The 19,974-nt window shown below is 51.1% G+C and overlaps 3 protein-coding genes across 6 annotated transcripts; 2 read left to right on the forward strand and 1 right to left on the reverse strand.

The window, feature by feature from the left end:
* Positions 1–7,254: 7,254 nt before the first annotated feature.
* On the forward strand, positions 7,255–9,166 carry MED11 (mediator complex subunit 11). 2 transcript variants are annotated; one of them, XM_046677710.1, is made up of 3 exons: positions 7,255–7,682; positions 7,844–7,974; positions 8,620–9,166. In XM_046677710.1, exons 1-3 carry the CDS (start codon positions 7,562–7,564, stop codon positions 8,755–8,757), a joined length of 390 nt encoding a protein of 129 aa, XP_046533666.1. In that variant the 5' UTR covers positions 7,255–7,561; the 3' UTR covers positions 8,758–9,166. The 2 variants fall into 2 exon arrangements, with proteins under 2 accessions (XP_046533666.1, XP_046533667.1); XM_046677711.1 differs by having other exon boundaries at positions 7,311–7,646.
* A 395-nt stretch (positions 9,167–9,561) lies between these two features.
* CXCL16 (C-X-C motif chemokine ligand 16) lies at positions 9,562–13,690 on the reverse strand. Of its 3 annotated transcripts, none has more exons than XM_046677709.1 (6): positions 13,535–13,690; positions 12,996–13,385; positions 12,501–12,639; positions 12,134–12,216; positions 10,227–10,643; positions 9,562–9,789 (listed from the first exon to the last, which is right to left on the reverse strand). In XM_046677709.1, exons 2-6 carry the CDS (start codon positions 13,060–13,062, stop codon positions 9,752–9,754), a joined length of 744 nt encoding a protein of 247 aa, XP_046533665.1. In that variant the 5' UTR covers positions 13,063–13,385; positions 13,535–13,690; the 3' UTR covers positions 9,562–9,751. The 3 variants fall into 3 exon arrangements, with proteins under 3 accessions (XP_046533665.1, XP_046533664.1, XP_046533663.1); XM_046677708.1 differs by having other exon boundaries at positions 13,509–13,657; XM_046677707.1 differs by having other exon boundaries at positions 12,996–13,638.
* A 581-nt stretch (positions 13,691–14,271) lies between these two features.
* On the forward strand, positions 14,272–19,487 carry ZMYND15 (zinc finger MYND-type containing 15). Its single transcript, XM_046677063.1, has 13 exons — positions 14,272–14,854; positions 15,291–15,525; positions 15,615–15,770; positions 16,036–16,196; positions 16,741–16,893; positions 17,204–17,284; positions 17,433–17,549; positions 17,654–17,742; positions 17,830–17,928; positions 18,077–18,230; positions 18,318–18,376; positions 18,645–18,805; positions 19,185–19,487. The coding sequence occupies exons 1-13, from the start codon at positions 14,272–14,274 to the stop codon at positions 19,354–19,356; spliced, it is 2,220 nt and encodes a 739-aa protein (XP_046533019.1). The 3' UTR covers positions 19,357–19,487.
* The last annotated feature ends 487 nt before the right edge of the window (positions 19,488–19,974 follow it).

Consider the following 19,974-nt stretch of genomic DNA (forward strand, 5'->3'; position numbering starts at 1 on the left):
GGGTGTGTGTTTTCTATGTAGCATTTAAGGTGAATACAGCGTGCTCATCTGTGACTCTGTTAGCTTGTGGGTGAGGACCCAGTCTCTACTCTGCACCTGCATGGCACCCAGCCCACAGGCTGTCAATAAGTGTTTACCGAATGACTGGGCTATACCTGTGTTCCAACGTAAACATCAAAACTTTGATTTGGTCAGTCCACAGTCAAGGGTACGGTTGGGTAAAGCTGCAAAGTAAACTTATTCCTTTACAAGGGGAATAAGAACTCACTTGCCTGCAGACTAGATGCCCCTGGGAGCTGGGCAGGGCAGGCTCTTACCTGCTGCGGCCAACACACATGACTGCATGGTGACCTGCTGTGTTCATTTCCACCGCTCCTGTGGTTGCTCAAGCAGTCCATTCCTGGGGCTCAGTCGACCCACAGCTAGAGGCCTCACCAGACAGAAGCCACACGACATCTCCACGGAACCTGGTACTTACATTCTAAAACAGAAGCCAAGGCTTTGGGCATCCAAAGAGTCATGCTGCTGGGCAAGTGTGAGAACCTCCATCCAACTGCTGCTCCTCTGACGCTTTTCAGGGACCCTGTGGCTTGGCCAAAGCCCCAGGGAGGGAGGCAGCAACACTCCACTGACATTCCTCACCTCTACCCCCTACTCCCACTCCTGTGGCCCAAGCTTTCTCTCCTTTTTCTCTTACGGCTCATTCATTCATTCCATGATCACTTTTGATTTTCAGTCCCTATTATGTGCCAGACACAGTATAGGAACACAGCAGTGACCAAAACAAACATTAAGTCATTCCCTAATTATTTAATTGCACTGTGCTCCAGAGGACAAGTACAGGAGCTATGAGAAGGCATGACAGGGAGTTCTGACCTAAGCTGAGTTGGGGGCAGATTTCCCTGGAGGAAGTGACCTATGAGCAGAGAACTGGAAGATGAGGAAGAGCAAGTATTCCGGGCAATGGCAACGCCATGTGTGAAGGCAGGAAGGAACAGAGCACATTTCAGGGACTGAAAGAAGCCAGAGGGACTAGGACAGAGATAGCCATGGGTAAAGTAGTTTCAGAGGAGGCTGGGAAGGCAGACGGGGCAGCTCAAATAGGCCTTTAGTCTATGTTATCGCTCATGACATCTAATTAAATCATTATTTACCCACAGGCTTTAAGTGCTGCCAAAATGCCAATGACTTTGCCCACTCCATCACAGGAGCAGCCTACCCTGCACACCCTGGTCTTTATCACGTGGAGTAACCACTGGCATCCCTCTGACTCCCGTGAACCTGTTCCTTGACCTCTGAGCTCTTGGCCCATGGATCTCAAACTTCTTCAGGTGAATCAGAATCCTCTGGGAGGCACGAAAAAGACAGAGTCCCAGGCTCTACCTTCCCAGATTCTGATTCAGTAGGTCCCAGGAAGAATCCATGAATCTGGATTTTGAATTTGCACACTTTGAAAGACAATGCCTTTTTCCTTTTAGCTTTTTATGTTTTTAATGTTTTTAAGAAGGCTTTTTAAAAAACATAGTTTCAAAAAAAAAAAAAAAACCCCAAACAGTAAACTAAAAAGAAGGCTCCGTCCTGCTCCTGATCCCCAGCCTCCCAGTTCACAGTCCCACAGGCAACCACCATCACCAGTTGCTTGATTATTCTGCCAAAGACATTCTTCAGACTCAGTTACACATGTAGGACTCTGTCTCCCCAGGACAGCAGCATGTGTGCACACTCTTTACACCTTGCTTCTTTCCCTGAAGAGTGTAGCTAGGAGAGCATCCCTTTAACAATACTCTAACTCTACCTCATTCCTTTACAGAGCTGCATAACTTTCCATTGCCTAGATGTCATTTGCTTTTACATTTCCTACCAATGGACGTGAAGGATGTCCACTCTTTTGCTAATTCAAACAATATTTATCTTTGAAGATAGGTCTTTTTGCACATATAAATATATCTGTGGGACAAATTCTTGAAAGTAAAATTGCTGGGTAAATGAAGGTGAGCATCTTTTTGATCCTGCCTATCAAGCAGGTGAAATATGGTATCATCCTAGTTTTAATTTGCATTTCTTTGATTATGAGTGAGGATGACCCGATTGATTGAGTTGATGTTCTTTTTCTTTTTCCTTTGTTTTTTTTGAGGAAGATTAGCCCGGAGCTAACATCCACTGCCAATCCTCCTCTTTTTGCTGAGGAAGATTGGCCCTAACATCTGTGTCCATCTTCCACTACTTTATATGTGGGACACCTGCCACAGCATGGCTTGATAAGCCGTGCATAAGTCTGTGCCTGGATCCGGGCCAGCAAACCCCAGACCTCTAAATCAGAGCAGGTGAACTTAACTGCTATGCCACAGGGCCAGCCCCAATGTTCTTTTTCTTAATGCACTCTAAGAGCTCTTTATATGGTAAAGAAATTAGCCCTTTGTCATATATTTTGCAAATATTTTTCCTAGTTTGTCATTTGCCTTTTGAATTTGTTTCTAGTTTTTTTTTAACTGAGGTAAAATTCATATAACATAAAATTAACCATTTTAAAGTATACAATTCAGTGGCACTTAGTACGTTAACAATGTTGTGTAACCATCACTTCTAGTGTCAAAGTATTTTGCTTCTGGTATTTTTAATAATTCATAAATTTTTTATTTTAATGTAGTCAATTATAATTACTTTTTTGATGGCTTCGTGGTTTTTTGTCACAAATCTCTTGGCCCTTCTGTTTTCTCACAATTTGAGAAATTTCTCACAATTTCTCACAACTTCCTTTTCTTTCCAGGCTAGACTTCAAGATCATCATATCAACCAGTATCTCATTAGCACCCTCAACTTCTCCTTTCGCGATACCTCCTCTCAACCCCACCCTTAACTCTATCCAACCACCACCCCGCCCTTCTCCACTTCAACACTACCAGAGAAGAATCACACCACCGTATTTATTTGTTCACTCAACAAATATTTCTGAACGTACCCTAGGTGCCAACACTGTGCTAGGTGCTGGGTATAGATTTGGGGCCCCTACAAACTTATGGTCTCTAACTTCAGCTGGGCTCTCAATACCTGATAACGCCTCGTCCTCTCCATGTCCTCAGTCACCTCCCGCTCCTGCTCCCATCCTACTCACTAACTTTCCAAACCTTCCTCACACTCACAGGGACTTTTCCTCCCATTTTTCACAGAGATTAGGCTATGAGGGATGAATGATTTCGATTTCCCACCTCCTACCGACAAACGCTGACATCTACACCAATTCTCCTACACACCAAGGTTAGGATGCCTTCTCCAGTTCAAAACTAATCCCTCTCTCTGCGCTCAGATGGCTCCCTTCCCACCTCCTCTGAGACCTTGAATCATCAAACCACCCCCCTCTTCAACCTGCCTCTCTCCTGGTGCTTCCTCCGTGGTAAATAAACCCACACAAGTCTCTTGCATTAAAGGAAGGAAGGAAGGAAGGAAGGAAGGGAGGAGGAAGGAAGGAGGGAAGGAAACCACTCCTCCACTTCAGCTCTCTTTCACAGTGAAGTATATCTCTATCTCCTCTCTCACTTTTTATTTCTGTTTAGTTTTTACTTCCAAAGTTACACAGGCACATAGTTTAAGGAGTCAGATATACTGCAAGGCCTATTACAATAAAGAGTAGACCCCTTCCCTCTCCAGTTTCCTTCTCAGAGGCAACTACTTTCACCTCCTTTAGATGTTTCTTTTAGTATTTACCTCCATATCTCTAAATAACAGGATTATTTTGTTACTTCTTGATTTTTGTTTTAAGTATCATCTACTGGCTTCCTGCCATATAGGGCGAAGATTGAGCTCCCTTTCACCCCCGTGCCCCACCGTGGAACATTTTCCATACTGCCCTCAGATCCTATACTCCCAAGAGAATTCTATCCATTGGGGTTAGATCAATATTCAATTTTTACATTATGCTGATGCAAATGTTATCTATGGCTGACTCATGTAGCATATTGATTACCTTTCTCTTCTTGCACAAACTTGTTTTCCCTGAATAACTGACATTTAAAGAATTTGCTTATTCTCTGAATTTATCACTAATTCTTGTCTATACACTCCTCCAGAAGTCTATATATCCTCTCAATGCATTCAAAACAAACAGATGTTCATCTCTTTCATCTCCTTGAAGAAATATCTCCGGGAGCCTTCTGATCTGCTCCATTCTGAACTGGATGTTCTTCACGCCTGTCACCCTGGATCTCCCTTCACCCAAAGCTGGGGGTTCCTGTTCACCTCTCTTGCAAGTTGAAGGCCTTAGTTCCTGCATCTTCCTCTTCTGGGTCTAACTCTAATAAGCTCCTGAGAAAAGGTTCTTGGGAGAAAAATTTGAGACCTGGTACCTATCAAAATGCTATCTTCATTACTGACAGTTTGGCTGATGTGAGTCCAGATATCCCCTTAAATCTACCCGTCCATGGTGCTAGGACAATACCTGGCCAACTAGGTAAGGACCGGATTTCCCAGAACCCCTGAGTTAGGTGAGACCATTTGACTAAGTTTTATTTAATGGAATGTAAGTAAAAATTATATGGGCCACTTCCTAGCCAGTCCTCTGAGACAGGTGTGCCTCCTCCACATTTTCTCTTCCCCCTTCTTGCCAGCTGTGACCCAGAGATGGCAGCAACCCAGCTTTGACACTGCAGACAGCAAGGCCCTAGAGCAATGTTTCTCAAATGTCACCATGCATAGAGATCACCTCGGGATCTTCAAATTGACTCAGTGGGTCTGGGGTGGGGCCTGAGATTCTGCATTTTTAACAAGCTTCTAGGTAATGCCAGTGCTACTGGCCTACAGACCACACTTTTGAGTATAAGACCCTAAAGGATGGCAGAGCTGCACTGCTAGCCTTGGTCCCTATAAGATTTGTGGAGCACACTGAACTACTCAGACTGAACTGTTTTATGAGAAACAATCAAGTTCTATTTTGTTGAGTCATTGTGTTTTTAGCCTTCACCCTAGCACAGCTGGAGTAGAGAATTCTAGATTGGAAATCACTTTCCCACAAAATTGAAGGCATTGCAGGGGCTGGCCTGGTGGCGCAGCAGTTTGCACGTTCTGCTTCAGCGGCCCGGGGTTTGCCAGTTTGGATCCCGGGTACAGAAATGGCAACGCTGGACAGGCCATGCTGTGGCAGGCGTCCCACATGTAAGGTAGAGGAAGATGGGCACAGATGTTAGCTCAGGGCCAGTCTTCCTCGAAAAAAAAAAATTGAAGCCATTGCTCTACCCTCTTCTACTGTGGAGTGTTACTGTTAAGAGGCTGATCCTCAGCATGTGGTCTGTTCTCTCGCTGGAAGCCTTTGCAAGACCATTTCCTTTGAGCCTAATGTTCTGATATTTCATCATGTACCTTGATGCTGGGCCTTGATGGGCCCTTTTCATATGGAAGTTAAGTCTTTTCTTCCTCTTCATTTTCTCTTGTCTCTTTGTTGAATTTAAGCCCCCTGAACTGATTCTCTAATTTTCTCATCTTTTCTTTCCTATATACCATCTCTTTTCTTTTGCTTTACTTGCTGGGAGAGTTCCTCAATTTCTCTTTCAACTCTTCTGCTAGATTTTTCATTCCTTCCCTCATGGTTTTATTTTTCAAGTGTGCTTTCTTGGATTCAATCTTTTATTATAGAATCTCTTACCTAAGAATCAATAGGGTTTTTTTCCTTAAGTTTTACTCCGTGTTGTCTAAGGTGTTGCTCTGTTTTATCGTGTTTATTTTGGTTTCTACCTTTCATTAGAAAACTTTCTTCAAATATACAGAAATCCTTTATCTTCTGTCTGCTCAGATAATGGTGAGATGCTAAGAAGTTGACTAGAAGATCTATGGAAACAGCTGGGACTTCAACTGTGGGTTTCACTATAGGGTGATGTGGCTGACTGCTTTGTTGGGGAACTCCTGATGTTAATACCCCTAGGTCTTTTCTCTGACTAATCAAATTCCCCAGATAAGTCTTCCAGTCTCTGACCTGGAAGGAATAAGCCTGGTTGCCAGAGTTCTAGAAACCACGCTTCAGTAAATAAACTTTCACTTAATCTCTGTTTTCAATACAACCGTGCCCAGGTGCCCTCCATGCCAAAGACCCTCTGTTTTCCATCTCCAACAAACAAACTTCCAGTAATCTAATGGGTTAGGGGTGAGTAGTTGTCAAGATATATAGTGTAAAGGAGGAGATCTGGGGGGGTCTAACTACTTCAAATAATCCCCCCTAATTTTAGTACCTACACCCCAGTTGTACATGATGCCACTAATTTAAGGGTACATCAAGGTGCTTCTAAGCTTTCTTCACTGCTAGCTTATTTACCACTTCACTGCTAAATCACTTACACTTAGCCTTCTGTTTTCCAGTTTCTATCTAAAGTTTTGCTAATAACTCCTCTCTTTCTCTTTGACCCCTTTATAAAAGAACAATTTTATTATGATTTAGGAAAGGAGTGAAGTTAAGTGCTAGATTCCTCGAGTGTAACTGAAAGTCTCTATTCATTTGCTAACCCTGAGCAAAGTGACTTCATTCTCAATCTTCCATAAGCTGTTGAGATTGATCTTTCCAAAAAGGTAAATCTGCTCATTACACACTTCTTGAAAATCCTTCATCAAAGGTTCCCAAATGCTTTCAGAACAAAGTGCAAACTACTTGGCTTGCAAGCCTTTTCCTGATCTGGCTCCCCACTCGTCTTACCACTGTCACACCTAAACACCACCACACTCCATTCACTCCCGTCAAACTGAATCCCTCGCTGTACATCAAATTTGCTAGGCTTTTTCACAGCACCATGCACTTGCCTGTGCTGGTTTCCTTTTCCATTGCAACCTCTCATCCACCTGCTTAACCCTTAAGATTCAGTTCAAGCAGCACTTCCTCCCAGAACCCTTTCTCTGTGCTCCCAGCGACACACCTCGGGCATATCTCTAAGAAAATTCTATCCCACTACCACCTGAGCGTCCATCTCATTCATCTCTGTATCCCCAGAGCACACGAAATAGGCAGCCAGGAAGGGAAAGTGGAAAAGGCTGAAAGGAGCGAGCGTCTGACAATACATTGACAGTCTGTGTCTTGGTTGGGCTCCTGTTGAGCAGGAAGCGCTAGGGCGAATAATATAACACTCACGAAGTCAAGCTTTCCCCAGGCCCCGACAGATGGCGGAGCCGGGTAGGCAGACAGAGGGTCCACGGCTGTCCAGTCTGGAGGAACACCCCAGAGCTCCCACTATCATCACCTAGCACCAGCAGACGCTCAATAAGCTCTGGTAGAAGAAATGAAATATAGACCACAAGATTGTGTCGTGAAAGTGGACAGGTCTGAACAGCCTCAACCTAGGGAATGTTTGATACCGCCTCTTCCCACAGGTGTTCCCCTAGCAGCGGCGCAGACCTAGGCGTGCGCAGTACACCCTGGGAATTGTAGTTCACCAGGTGAAGCCAGACAGGCGAGACTGCGCTGAGCGCCCTGGGAATTGTAGTGTCAGCGAGAGACCGCTCTCCGCGCAGGCGCAAAACGACAGCCACTTCCGGGCTCAAGCGCAGCGTTTCGCAAAACGAGAAAATCCCGTGGAGGATTCCCAGAGTGACAATGGCTACCTACAGCCTGGCGAACGAGCGTCTACGCGCCCTGGAAGACATCGAACGGGAAATCGGCGCCATTCTTCAAAATGCAGGTTCGGGATACGACGACCAAAGGGCAGGGAGCGAGAGTAAGGCCGAGCCGCGTGCACATGCGCCAATCGGAGACTAGAAGGGGTTGGGGAGGGATCCTTGGTGCATGCGCGGCGCGTGTGGGGTGGGAGGGGCTGGCCCTGGGGCGGGGCTGTACTGGCCGTCTCCGGGTAACCCCGCCCTCTCTCCGCCCCGGCAGGTACAGTGATCTTGGAACTGTCCAAGGAAAAAACCAATGAACGGCTCCTAGACCGGCAGGCGGCGGCCTTCACGGCGTCCGTGCAACACGTTGAGGCGGAGCTGTCGGCCCAGATCCGCTACCTCACCCAGGTGTGTGTGTGTGGCGGAGGTGCTACGCGCCCACCCAGCCCTCTGCCTTAGCCTTTGGCGGTCCCAGGCGGAGCTTTGGCCCTGGGAGCCAGGCAGGACCAGACCTCCCAAGCCGGCACTACCGGGCCAGATGACCCTAGCAGGACCCCTCTCTTCCAGGGCCGGTTTCTTCCTTTAGAATTAAAGGTAGCCCTGCCTACTTCACTGGGTTGCATCTTATGAGCCACTGGATGGAAGAGCCCTGGGAGAGGGCTTGTAAACAATGCCAAAGCCACAGGACTTTGCCCTTAGAAACTTGCTGACATCAGGGGCATGAAGCCCAGATGGCTACATCTTGATTAAAGGGACAGGATTGAGAGGGTTTTGAAGTCATTGCAACAGCAGCCACCATTTACTAAAGTTTTACAATGTGCCAAACACTTTGCATTATCTTATCTAATCTTACAACTCTAGAAAGTAGTTATTGTCGCCCCCATTTTACAGATGTGGTTAACAGAAGGTAAGTGATTTGCCCTAGGTCATCCAGCTACCATGTGGCGTAATGGATTCACACTCAGGGAAGAAATGAGACAAGAGATGGGATGCCTGGTTGGGGAGATGGGTAAGGGAAGGGGTGCTTCATTGATCAATCTCACTGTCCTGTAGGTGGCCACAGGGCAGCCCCATGAGGGCTCCAGCTACTCTTCAAGGAAGGACTGTCAGATGGCCCTGAAACGAGTGGACTATGCCCGCCTCAAGCTCAGTGACGTGGCCCGGACCTGTGAGCAGATGCTGGAAAACTAAGCCAAGGAGCCCGTGGAGCAAGAGCTTCACGGGAGACCACCGTCTGCATCCCAGGACAGGACCTGGAGACCCGGAGGATGGGAGCATGGGCTGCCACACACATGCTCTCCCGGTTAGAGTATAGTAGGACAAAGGGGCAAAAGGTGGGAATGGAGAAACTTAAAAGACCAAGCCTGCCCACAACTATGCCCAGGCTCCTGCAGCAGGGTGCTCCTGCTCTGCACTTGACAGAAGCACTGACAAGCTGAGACAGGAGATGGAGATTCAGATACCTAACCCACTTCATATGCTTCATGTCCCCGCCCCAGGCTTCCTGCAGACTTGGGCCACTGAAGACATTCCTCTTCATTGGAAAAAGACTAAACAAGAACTAAGGATTTTAGTAATAAAAACATAACAATAAAAACAAGGAGCTCAGATTCTCACTGGGGCGTATATGGGTGACGCAGAGGATTGAGGAAGTAAAACCAGCCTGTATGGCGTCTGCTGAGGGAGGGTGGGAAAGCCTAGGCCTTCCCTGTGGGGTCAGGAGAGGAAGCAGGAGAGGGCTGGATGTAGGAGGAACAACTAGTGTAGTAGGAAGAGAGAGTTGGGACAAGGGGGGGACCATCAGCAGAGAAGCTGAAGCCAGGAATCATGGTCAGGGGGCAAGGGCATGAAGCCAATGTCTGCAGAAAGAAGAGTCAATAATTATAAAAATAATTTTTAGTAGTTAAAAAACACATAGAAAACTTGTCTAAGATATTACCCAGTGTAAAAGACGATTTCACATTATAGCACAGGAAAAAAATCAAACAGGTAAGGTCTAAGAGAGGGAAGTAAGTATATTAAACATTAACATACATACAGATACATACATAGTGTTAATGTATTAACATTAAACATACATACAGAGTGCCTGCCATGTGCTAGAGACTTAGAGTGTATTGAATGCATATGGTGCTGAATAAGTCACAATTTCTACCGTCACAAGCTTCCATTCTTAGCTCAAGCATCAGTCTGGGGCCACACGTTCATAATGAGCCTGCAAATCTGGAAAAGATAAAGAAATTGAGAGAGAAGCTCTGGGATCAAGGGAAGTTGGTGGGCGGTGATAGCTTGAACTAGGGAATCAGACTCCCAAACATTAACCATATGACCTGGGTCACAGTAGGTACTCAATAAAGATTTGTGAATTAAATGAATGGCTCCCACTTTCCTTCACGGCCTACTCTAGGTGCCACTTTGTTACTCCAAGCACTGCCCAGCTTTGGAGGCCAACCACTGGGTCCCTGGGCCAGTGGTGGCTTCCCTCCCTTCCCATTCCGTAGTCTCTGGCTGACTCCTCTCACAGCTTATGGTCCACAGTGCAGAGAGCTTTCATATTTCTCCACCGAGGGTAAGTTTCCAGCCACCTGGGAGCTACTGGGGGTAGGATCCCTGCCAGGGAGTCTGGGTCCCTGGGGAAAGGGTTCAGTGGCCCAGTTTACCTGGAGAGGGCCGCAGTGTCTTCTCCCTCTTCTTACATAACACATAGAGGAGGACTCCTGTGAGGAAGAAGACGATGGCCAAGAGGGACGGCACTGCCACTGTAACTGATGTCCCAATTGCAGAACCCACATGTTCTTTCAGCTGCTTCTGGTTCTCCCCAGCCTCGGGCGCAGACACTAGGCTGTGGCCCAAAGTGGAGGCAGTGGTTTCATTGGCATGGATGAGGCTTTTGTCCAAGGACGGTGTTGCTGCTGGACGGGTGGACTGCTGGATAGGCTGCAGGGTAGATGGCAGGTATGTCTGGGCAGGGGTGACTACGTCTGAAGATGCCCTTTCTGTGGGTTCAGGAGCCTGAGTGCTGGGGGGAGGTAAATGCTCCCGGTGGGCCACTCTCCCAAGGTTACCACGTCCACATTCTGGAGAGGCAAGAAGTGAGGAATCAGGGCTATGAGGGGACAAGGTGAAGAAGCAGATAGAGGGAAGGGTAGTGGGTCAAGGAGAACATCAAGGGAACAGCTGAACGGCAGGAGAGGAAGGCAGAGGCGGAGGGGAAAGTTGGGGGACAAGAAGTGAGCAAACCACAACATGGAACCACTGGGACCAGCGTGCATTCTGAACTGGGAAGTAAGTAGACCTGGGTTAGAACCCTGGCTCTATTACAAAGTAGCTGTATGACCTTACCCCTTGTCTCTTAACCTCTCTAGAACTCATTTCTTTAGGTGTAAAGTGGAGATAATTTTAGTACCAAGGGCCAGAGTAGCTGGGAGGATCCAATGAAATAATGTGGATCTGTGCAGCCGTAAGGGCAGTATGCGTACAACTGGTGCAACACAAGACAACTTTAGGTGGGACACGGAAGAATATTTTGTATTTTAATAGCTGTGTGTTTATTTTAGGAGAAAAATACAACCAGCACATCAAATTTGTGACTTCACAGAGGTTATTGCTTAGGACAAGTTGCTACTTAAGTTTTTCAAACGTGGCTAGTGTACACTTAAGATTTATTCATTTCAGTGTATATAAATTTTACCTCAAAAGAAAAAAGGAAGAATAAAATATTGAACTCTACTTAATAATATACATGCTGAAATGTTTGGGGATGAAGTATAGTCACGCCTGCAACTTACTTAGAAATGCATCAGAAAGAAGGGGGATTCATGATGGACAGTCAGACGGAGGTGCAATAAAGCAAAGATAGTTAAAATGTAATCTCAGTAAAGTATAAAATATATTTGTTTTCATTATGTGCATATTACATAAAATATGTAAAATATAAAAATATAAAATCAAATGTTGTAGAATCTAGGTGTGGGTATATGGATGTTGACGTACAATTCCTTCAACTTTTGTATATGTCTTTAACTTTCCATAACAAAATATTGGAAAACAAAAATAGTGCCCTTGAGGGACCAGCCCGGTGGCGCAGCGGTTAAGTGCGCACATTCCGCTTTGGCAGCCCCGGGTTCACCGGTTCAGATCCCGGGTGCGGACATGGCACTGCTTGGCACGCTATGCTGTGGTAGGCTCCCACATATAAAGTAGAGGAAGATGGGCACAGACGTTAGCTCAGGGCCAGCCTTTCTCAGCAAAAAGAGGAGGATTGGCAGCAGATGTTAGCTCAGGGCTGATCTTCCTCAAAAAAAAAAAAAAATAGTGCCCTTGATTTTAAGAAAAACATTAAGTAAATAATAGCACGGGTGTTAGGATAAATTGGCAAAAACTCATGAAAGTGGTGGTGAATGATGTTTGGTAAAGAGGGACTTAAGTGAAAGTCCTTTGGCCTTAGCGTCAGACGGTTCTAGGAATGTCAGGGGCGCTGGGGGAAAGCGCTGAGGCAAAGAAAATTGTAAGGCGGAGGCAGATGAGCCCTAGAGACCGAGCCTGGAGACGAGGGCCAAACGCTCACCTTTGCGATCGAAGCAGCTTATCAATTCATGAACCCACTGGTCTTTGCTGCCCCCGCACACACTCCGGGAATGTAGCTGAAACCTGTCGGGAAACGACCTGTTCTCAGCTACACCTCCCGCCCCATCCTTTCCCCAGCTCTTTCCTCATACCGACGGAGTGACGTCACCACCAAGATAGAGCCCTTTCTGCTGGGGCTGGGCAATTCCAGATAGCTGGGACAAGGAAACGAAGGTGAACTGGGAGAATCAGGGCAATCATAAGCCGGAGAGGGGGCTAGGTCCTCCCAGAAGGAGTTCAAGTTTGACCAGAGAGGGTCCCAGAGGCGCTGTCTTCCCGGGGTGGGGGGTGTGGGGGGTTAAGATTACCTGACGTACGAACCACAGCGATCATAGCCTCTCAGTTGTTTTCGGAAATGTTTCATAATGTGAACCGTCGGAGGGGAGTCGGACGGAAATCTTGTATTACAGCGACAACTTCCAGCGATGCTGCCCTCGTTGCCATCCCCTGAGAGAGACAGCGAAGGTCTGCACAGGTTCCCACGCCAAAGGGCTCCCCCAGCTATTACTTAGCCTCCAACCCACTGCCCCATCGCAGCCTCTCACCTAGACCAGGGTCTGGTTCCCAGGCTCACCCACACATCACACCCCTCAAAGACGTCCATAATCCCACCCGGACCCCGGCGTCCTTGAGCCTCTGTTTCTCTGCCCCAGCTGCCTTGGGGACTCTGGCGTACCTGGCTCCCCACTTATTTAACTCAACCTCGCGGCCCTAAACCCCCCCCCCCCCGACACACACACACGCAAACACTCATTGCCTTCCCGGGATTTGGGGATCTGGGCCCCAGCCCGCCCCTGACGAACCTTGCAGAGTCAGCAACGCTAGCAGGAGCAGGAGCTCGAAGGGCAGGGGTCCCCGGCGCCGCCTCATCTCGGCGCCGCCTCGCCGTCTGACTCTCAGACAGGCTCGAGAGCAAGATGTCCAGCTGATTTCTCAGGCTTTCGCCTCGACCCCCCGCTCCGCCGGAGATTCCGGGGCCGACTGCGGCCAAGGGCACCGAGTCTCGGCCGAAGAGGGGGCGCGAGGTGGCGGCGCCCTCCGTCCCCAAGCTGCGCCGCCTAGAACAGACAGCGCGGCCAGCCCTGGGGACCCCGGGCGTCCGCCCGCCTCCCGCGGCGGGGAAACCCCCGGAGGCGGAGCCCCTTCGCCCACGTCGGGCCCAGAGCCTTCGTCGACGGGGCGGCCAGGAATGTCTAAAGAAAGCGAAAGAAAAGTCAGGCTGCGGAGCGAGGCGGGACAGGCGGCCAGTGGCCGGACGGCCGATTGCAGTCGGGTTCAGGGATGCCGGTGCGCCCGCCCCAGGTCACTCCGCGGACCTGGGGATGCAGGTGAGCCGCTTCACCTCGCCTCTCCTCCGAGCCGCTTTCACTTCCCCCGTAGGGGTCCCGGCGCAACCGGACCTGTCACATGGCCGGGGTGATGACCGCGAGAAAGTTCGCGCGCTGGCCAGGCGCTCAGCTCACTCTTGATTCACCACCGGGGCGTGGCCACCGAGGGGCGGGCCGTGGGCGCGGGCAGCCCTGACGTCACGACCGCCCCGCCCCGAGGTATTTACCTTCGAAAAGTGGTGGCGGCTGCAGGTACCGGAGTAGTGGAGCGGCCAGAAGGGACTAGGTCTACTGGGGCGCACGGCCAAACCGATCCAAGCCAAAGGGATGCCTCGGCTCCTATTCCCTCCTCCTACACCCGGGAGACTGATCCCAAATTCTTCCCTCCTCACTAAACCCTTCTCCAGAGGATTAACCCTCCCTCATCTCTATCCCCAAGTCAAATCCTACTTTTGAGGGTTCGAGCCTCAAATTTTGAGCCCAAATACTATCTGACTGCTGACTACTCATCTTTAACCCTAATCTCCCGCTTTCAAGTCTAGTCCCGATTCTCATCCCGAACTCCCATCCTCAGCCCTGAAAACCCTATTCTCCGCTCATACCACTCATCCGTTGGCTCCACCCTGTGACCCTTAAACTCACACCCTTCCCAATCTTGTGACCCAGCTCCAAACTCTAACCGCTACCCTCTCCCTCACCATATATCCCTTCCTCTGCTTAATCTGGGCCCAGGCCCTGTGCCCCTGAAGACATGGAGTTTGTGTCTGGATACCGGGATGAGTTCCTTGATTTTGCTGCCCTCCTCTTTGGCTGGTTCCGCAAGTTTGTGGCAGAACGTGGGGCTGCAGGGGCCAGCGTTGATGGCCGCTGGCAACAGCTGGAGACTCAGATCAGAAGGCTGCCCCAGGACCCTGCCCTTTGGGTGCTCCACGTCTTGCCCAACCATAGTGTGGGCATCAGCCTGGGGCAAGGGGCAGAGCCAGGCCCTGGACCAGGTCTGGGGGCTGCCCGGCTCCTAGGAGATGAGCCCCCACTCCACCTTCGAGACCTAAGCCCCTATGTCAGCTTTGTCAGCCTGGAGGAAGGGGAGGAAGAGGAGGAGGAGAACGAGGAAGAGGAAGAGAATGTTGAGGAGGAGGGTGCAGGCGTGGAGAAGGTAGAACCAGAGGAGGGTGGGGAGCCAGCCCCTGTCAGCAGCGAGACCCCCCAGGAAGCAAACCCTCCAGGGGAGCCAGAGGAGGCTGAGCAGGAGGCAGGAGGTGGCGAGGATGGCTGCCGAGAGGACAGGGCAGAGGACGAAACGGGGCCTGAGAGGAGGAAGGGACGGAGAAGTGGTAAGAACCAGGGGCCGGCCCTGCCCTGCCCCCCCCCCCCCCCCAGGCATCCTCCCCTTCTGACGCCCTCCTCTACTATTCAGAACCCAGCTAGGAGTCTCAAACAGGTGGCCTTCAGGCCAACAGGCCTGAAAAGCTGTTTTCATTGACCTTTCATTCAGTGATTTTTGTTTTTTAGTTTGAGCCAACATTTAAACATTGAAAGAAAAAAATTCCAGATGCCTGGATTTATACCTTCTCAAGAAAAACATAAAGTTCTGACAGCAGGCCCACATTTCTACATGGCAGCAAATGCTGGTACTATGTAGCAGCTGTCCCCTTGAGATGAGGCACACCCTCTCTACCTAATCCCCTTTACTCACTTAGTTTACTTGCCTCACCCCTGTAGGTATTTGAATTTGGTACCCACACCCCTGACTTTTCCCTTCCTCCCCAGAGGCTGCCCCCCTGCACCTTTCCTGCCTTTTACTGGTGACGGATGAATATGGCACCATCTTGGGCATTGACCTGCTAATGGGTGGAGCCCAGGGGAGTGCCGGCAGGGTCTCAGGGACAGAGAACCTGGCTCCTCGGGCCTATGCTCTCCTCTGCCACAGCATGACCTGCCCCATGGGCTCTGGAGACCCCCGAAAGCCCCGACAGCTTACCGTGGGAGACGCTCAGCTGCACAGGTACAGAAATCCGGTATCTGAGGGGGAGGAGGCCGGGGGGTCTGGACTCTTGAACCCTCCAGCCTGATGCTGTCTCTACCCCCATTCAGAGAGCTGGAGAGTCTGGTCCCAAGGCTGGGAGTGAAGTTAGCCAAGACCCCAATGCGGACATGGGGTCCCCAGCCAGGCTTCACCTTTGCCTCCCTTCGGGCCCGAACCTGCCATGTTTGTCACAGGCACAGCTTTGAAGTGAAGCTGACACCCTGGTGAGCAGCCTGCAAAGATGGAGTGAGAGGGAGGAAGACCCTAATAGTTAGGCAAATAGAGAGAAAACAGGCCGGTGGGGGGCCCAGCAGACAGACAAAGAGAGGGACTGGGAAATAAGAAGATGAAAAAAAATAATAAGCTGTTACAGGCAGAGTATAAGGAAAAACAGACTGCGTGACCTATGGGCAGCTGCAGGGCAGATGGACAGTGGACAGAGGACCTCCAGAGGTTAACACTGGGTGCCCACCATCCCTGTGATCCCAGCCCCCAGTGCAGTGCTGTCTTATACTGTGGAGAGGCTTGTCTCCGGGCCGACTGGCAGCGATGCCCAGATGATGTGAGCCACCGATTTTGGTGCCCAAGGCTTGCAGCCTTCATGGAGCGAGCTGAAGAACTGGCAACCCTGCCTTTTACCTACACCGCAGGTACCAAAAAGAGGTCAGGATGGTGGGGGAAACTGAGACCAGGTGTTTGGGACTGGGGACTGGGTGCCTGGGAACAGAGTCCTGGGGCTGAAGTCTAAGTGCCTGGGGCTGGAGTCTAGATTCCTGGATTAAGGGCTGGATGTGGGGTATTGGGGGCTGGGGGTTAGACCCCTAGGGCTGAAGACAGGGTCTCTGGAGCTGAGGACTGAGGCCTGGGTCCCTGAGAGCTTAAGGGATTTGGGAGTAGGGATTCAAACACTCACTTCCCAGCTCCACCACAAACAGGTGACCTTAATCAAACTACTTCTCAGAGCCTCAGTTTCCTCATCTGTAAAATAGGAATAGTAACAAATGTTAAGACCCAGGGAACTGCTATAAGGATTCTGTGGGTTTGATGACTGCTACATTGTAAACACTCAGAAATGTTAGTTGGCTCCATGACCAGAACCAGACTCAGACCCAGGGTCCCTGGGAGAGGCTGAGGAGAGCTACAGTCTGAGCTCCTAGCCACCAGGCCCTCAATCCCTCCCCTCCCCCCCTCCAGAGGTGACCAGTGAAACCTTCAACAAGGAGGCCTTCCTGGCCTCGCGGGGCCTCACTGGTGGCTACTGGACCCAGCTCAGCATGCTGATTCCCGGCCCTGGCACACCGAGGCACCCCTGGGGCAGCACGCCATGCCTCAACCTTCTTCTCGGTGGTGCGTGGGGCCTCTCTTCAGGCGTGGGCCCCTCAGCTTAGAGGGAAGGATGGGAGAGAAAAAAGTGTCCAGGTCCCAGAGAACCCCTCCACAGTCACACCACCAGGGCCATTTCAGGCCTTTCCCCGATCCTCAAAGAAGTCACCCCCACCCACCCTGTCCAGAAGCCCCCTCCATAGGGAACCCCCCATTTCCTCTTGCTGCAGCTCCAGGCTCTCCCTCAGGGAATACACATCCTTTAGAAGGAAGAGACAGATGAGCCAGGCGGGGTCTCCCTGACACCAGGCTCCTCTTCTTTTCATCCTCTCAGGAGATCCCTACCAGCTTCTCCAGGGGGATGGGCCTGCCCTGATGCCTCCTTTGCCCCCAGATCCACCCAGAGGCCTCTTTGGTGAGCTGGAGGGGCCCTGAGAGAGCTAGGGGTAGGGACAGGGACTGGAGGGCCAGCAGTCTGGGTGGCTGAGAAAAAGGGGGCTATTGGACGGAAGGGGTTGGGGTCCAGGCCTGGGGTCAGGTCCCCAGTAACCCACTCTCCCCAGGTTCTTGGCAGGATTACTACACATGGCGGGGCCTCAGCTTGGACTCCCCCGTGGCTGTGCTTCTCACCTACCCACTGACTGTGTACTACGTCATCACCCACCTGGTGCCCCAGTCCTGTAAGGAGAACCAAGGCAGGGGGAGGAGTGCAGGGAGGAGGGGGAGCTGGTAGGGGACAAGAGGGAGGAGGACAGTATTCTTAAATGGCTAGCTTCTCACCCAGTCCCTGAGCTCAACATCCAGAACAAACAGTCACTGAAAATCCATGTGGTGGAGGCCGGGAAGGAGTTTGACCTTGTCATGGTGTTTTGGGTAAGTCCCTCCAGGCCTGATGGTTGGGCATTTGGGTGTGGGGGTGGACGCAGGGTGGGACCCAGATCTGTCTTCTCTGTCCTTCAGGAGCTCTTGGTCTTGCTCCCCCACGTGGCCCTGGAGATGCAGTTTGTGGGTGACGGCCTGCCCCCTGAGAGTGACCAGCAGCATTTTACCCTGCAGAGGGTGAGGGCTGAGGGGGGCTCTCATCCTGCTGTCATCCTGATTGGGCCCTCCGCTGCTTCTCTCCCCATCCCTCTTCCCTCTCTTACCTAATGCATCTGCCAGTACCCTAACTTCCAGTGGTTTCTCCATCCCACTCCTGGCTCCCCAGAATGGCCCCGAAGTATCTGCCCGTTCTAGTCCTGGGGTATCAGCACGGCTCAACTCTGGGACTAAAGAGAAGGGGGGCCACAGGGACCTGCAGATCAAGGTGTCTGCCCGGCCCTACCACCTGCTCCAGGGGCCTAAGCCTGACCTGGTTATCGGTAAGAGCCTGGAGTATGAGTGTGGGGAAGGTGGGAGAGAAGAAGACCATAGGAACCAGCTTCTCCCTGCTCTCCCTTGGTCTGCAGGATTTAACTCTGGCTTTGGTCTCAAGGACACTTGGCTGAGCTCACTGCCCCGGTTACAGGTGAGGGATGAGGCAAAAAGGAACTTTTCACCTCCTGCTCAGCCCCTCCTCTTTTTCTGAAAGTCTCTCCGTGCCATCATCTGCTCCACAGACATGGGGTGCGCCCACGGGTCCTCTTGCCCCTCTCTGTGTCTGTCTGGTGCTTCTCCCTCATCCCTGTCCGTCTGGGTCCTCAGTGTTCAACCCAGTCTTGGATCCCCGTGGCTCGGGAGGTACCTGAGGGGAAGGAGCCTCTTGAAGTTTGTCTGAGGCCCCGCCCCACCCCCAGTCCCTCCGAGTGCCGGCCTTCTTCACCGAGAGCAGCGAGTACGGCTGTGTGATGGACGACCAGACCATGGCGGTGGCCACAGGAGGGGGCACCAGCCCTCCACAGCCCAACCCCTTCCGCTCCCCGTTTCGCCTCAGAGCGGGTGACAATTGCATGCCTTGGTAAGGGCCAGAGACCCTCCTTATTTCCTTCCTGACCTTTAACTTCTTACTCCGGCTGTGCATCCTAAAAGGCCCACCTCGACCCTCGTCTCTGCTCTTCTGAGACCCTCCTCGCCCCAGCCCTACAACCCGCCTTCTCTGCCTCCACTACTCACCGCCCCACTAGCGGGTCTCGACAACCCCACCACACCCCTCTTTAGATCCAGCTCACAAAATCTCTCCAACTCCTCTCCCACCTCCTACCCCTAAAAGACCCCGCTTCCCTCTGCCTGGCCAGCCCCTAAATCTAGCCTCATTTCCTGGAACTTGGGGCCCACAAACCCCGCCCCTTGGGAATCCCGGCCTCTTGGCCCCGCCCTTGACGGCCACGCCCCCTCAGGTACTGCAACGCCTTTATCTTCCACCTGGTCTACAAGCCCCCGCAGGGGAACGGGGCTCGCCCTGCGCCCAGGCCCGCACCCCCAGCCCCAACTCCCGCCGCTCCTCCCGTCCCCGCCCGAAGGCGCCGAGGAGAAAAGAAGCTTAGGCGGGGGGCCCGCCGGCGGAGATGAGGGCGGAGAGGTAGCAGTCCACCCGTCCCCCAACACGCCTCTGAAAGGAATACGAAAATACTCAAGGCCGGGGAGTAGGCCGGTTGGAGGAACACGAAACGGTAAATAAAATTACTTGTTTGAAACCACTGAGTCAGACGCTCATAATTGGGTCATTAAACGGGGAAGGGAGAAACGGACTCAGATAATTTCTTTTCCTCCAGCTTCCCTCAGCCCCTCGACGGCTCTACCTACTCTTACTTGGGACTCTGACCCTCCTTGGTAATCTCAAACCTCTTCTAATGTATATGTCGATAAGTCATTTTCCGTCCCCAGTAACCCTCAGGGACCTGCACCAAGGCAAGCCAAGACCAAGAAGCAGAAAGTGGCTTCTCACTGGGGGGGCAGGGGAAGCGTACAACCTCCTAGGGGCACACAGACCTCTTGGTTTAGTGAAAGGCCCCAGCCACCCAACTGTCCAAGTTAGAAACCTGGCGGCCATCCTTGAGTCCACCTTCTCTCATCCCTCATATCCAATGAAGAACCAACTCCTGCTGAGTCAGACTCCTCAAGCCCCTCCCATCCACCAGTTTATGCCCAGTCCCACTGCAAACTCCACCATACCTCAGTCTCCACATT

Source organism: Equus quagga, chromosome 11 (assembly GCF_021613505.1).
Source record: "Equus quagga isolate Etosha38 chromosome 11, UCLA_HA_Equagga_1.0, whole genome shotgun sequence".
NCBI classification, from domain to species: domain Eukaryota; kingdom Metazoa; phylum Chordata; class Mammalia; order Perissodactyla; family Equidae; genus Equus; species Equus quagga.

What these genes read in the sequence shown, in the direction of transcription:
- CXCL16 (XM_046677709.1), bottom strand. Translation starts at nt 13,062, where the DNA reads ATGAGGCGGCGCCGGGGACCCCTGCCCTTCGAGCTCCTGCTCCTGCTA. An exon ending in AGCGTTGCTGACTCTGCAAG is followed by an intron (nt 12,640 to 12,995) that starts GTTCGTCAGGGG and finishes TGTCTCTCTCAG; the next exon opens with GGGATGGCAACGAGGGCAGC. An exon ending in CGCTGTGGTTCGTACGTCAG is followed by an intron (nt 12,217 to 12,500) that starts GTAATCTTAACC and finishes GTTTCCCGACAG; the next exon opens with GTTTCAGCTACATTCCCGGA.
- MED11 (XM_046677710.1), top strand. Translation starts at nt 7,562, where the DNA reads ATGGCTACCTACAGCCTGGCGAACGAGCGTCTACGCGCCCTGGAAGAC. An exon ending in CCAAAGGGCAGGGAGCGAGA is followed by an intron (nt 7,683 to 7,843) that starts GTAAGGCCGAGC and finishes CCGCCCCGGCAG; the next exon opens with GTACAGTGATCTTGGAACTG. An exon ending in AGATCCGCTACCTCACCCAG is followed by an intron (nt 7,975 to 8,619) that starts GTGTGTGTGTGT and finishes ACTGTCCTGTAG; the next exon opens with GTGGCCACAGGGCAGCCCCA.
- ZMYND15 (XM_046677063.1), top strand. Translation starts at nt 14,272, where the DNA reads ATGGAGTTTGTGTCTGGATACCGGGATGAGTTCCTTGATTTTGCTGCC. An exon ending in AGCATTTTACCCTGCAGAGG is followed by an intron (nt 17,929 to 18,076) that starts GTGAGGGCTGAG and finishes CTGGCTCCCCAG; the next exon opens with AATGGCCCCGAAGTATCTGC. An exon ending in GGTGACAATTGCATGCCTTG is followed by an intron (nt 18,806 to 19,184) that starts GTAAGGGCCAGA and finishes ACGCCCCCTCAG; the next exon opens with GTACTGCAACGCCTTTATCT.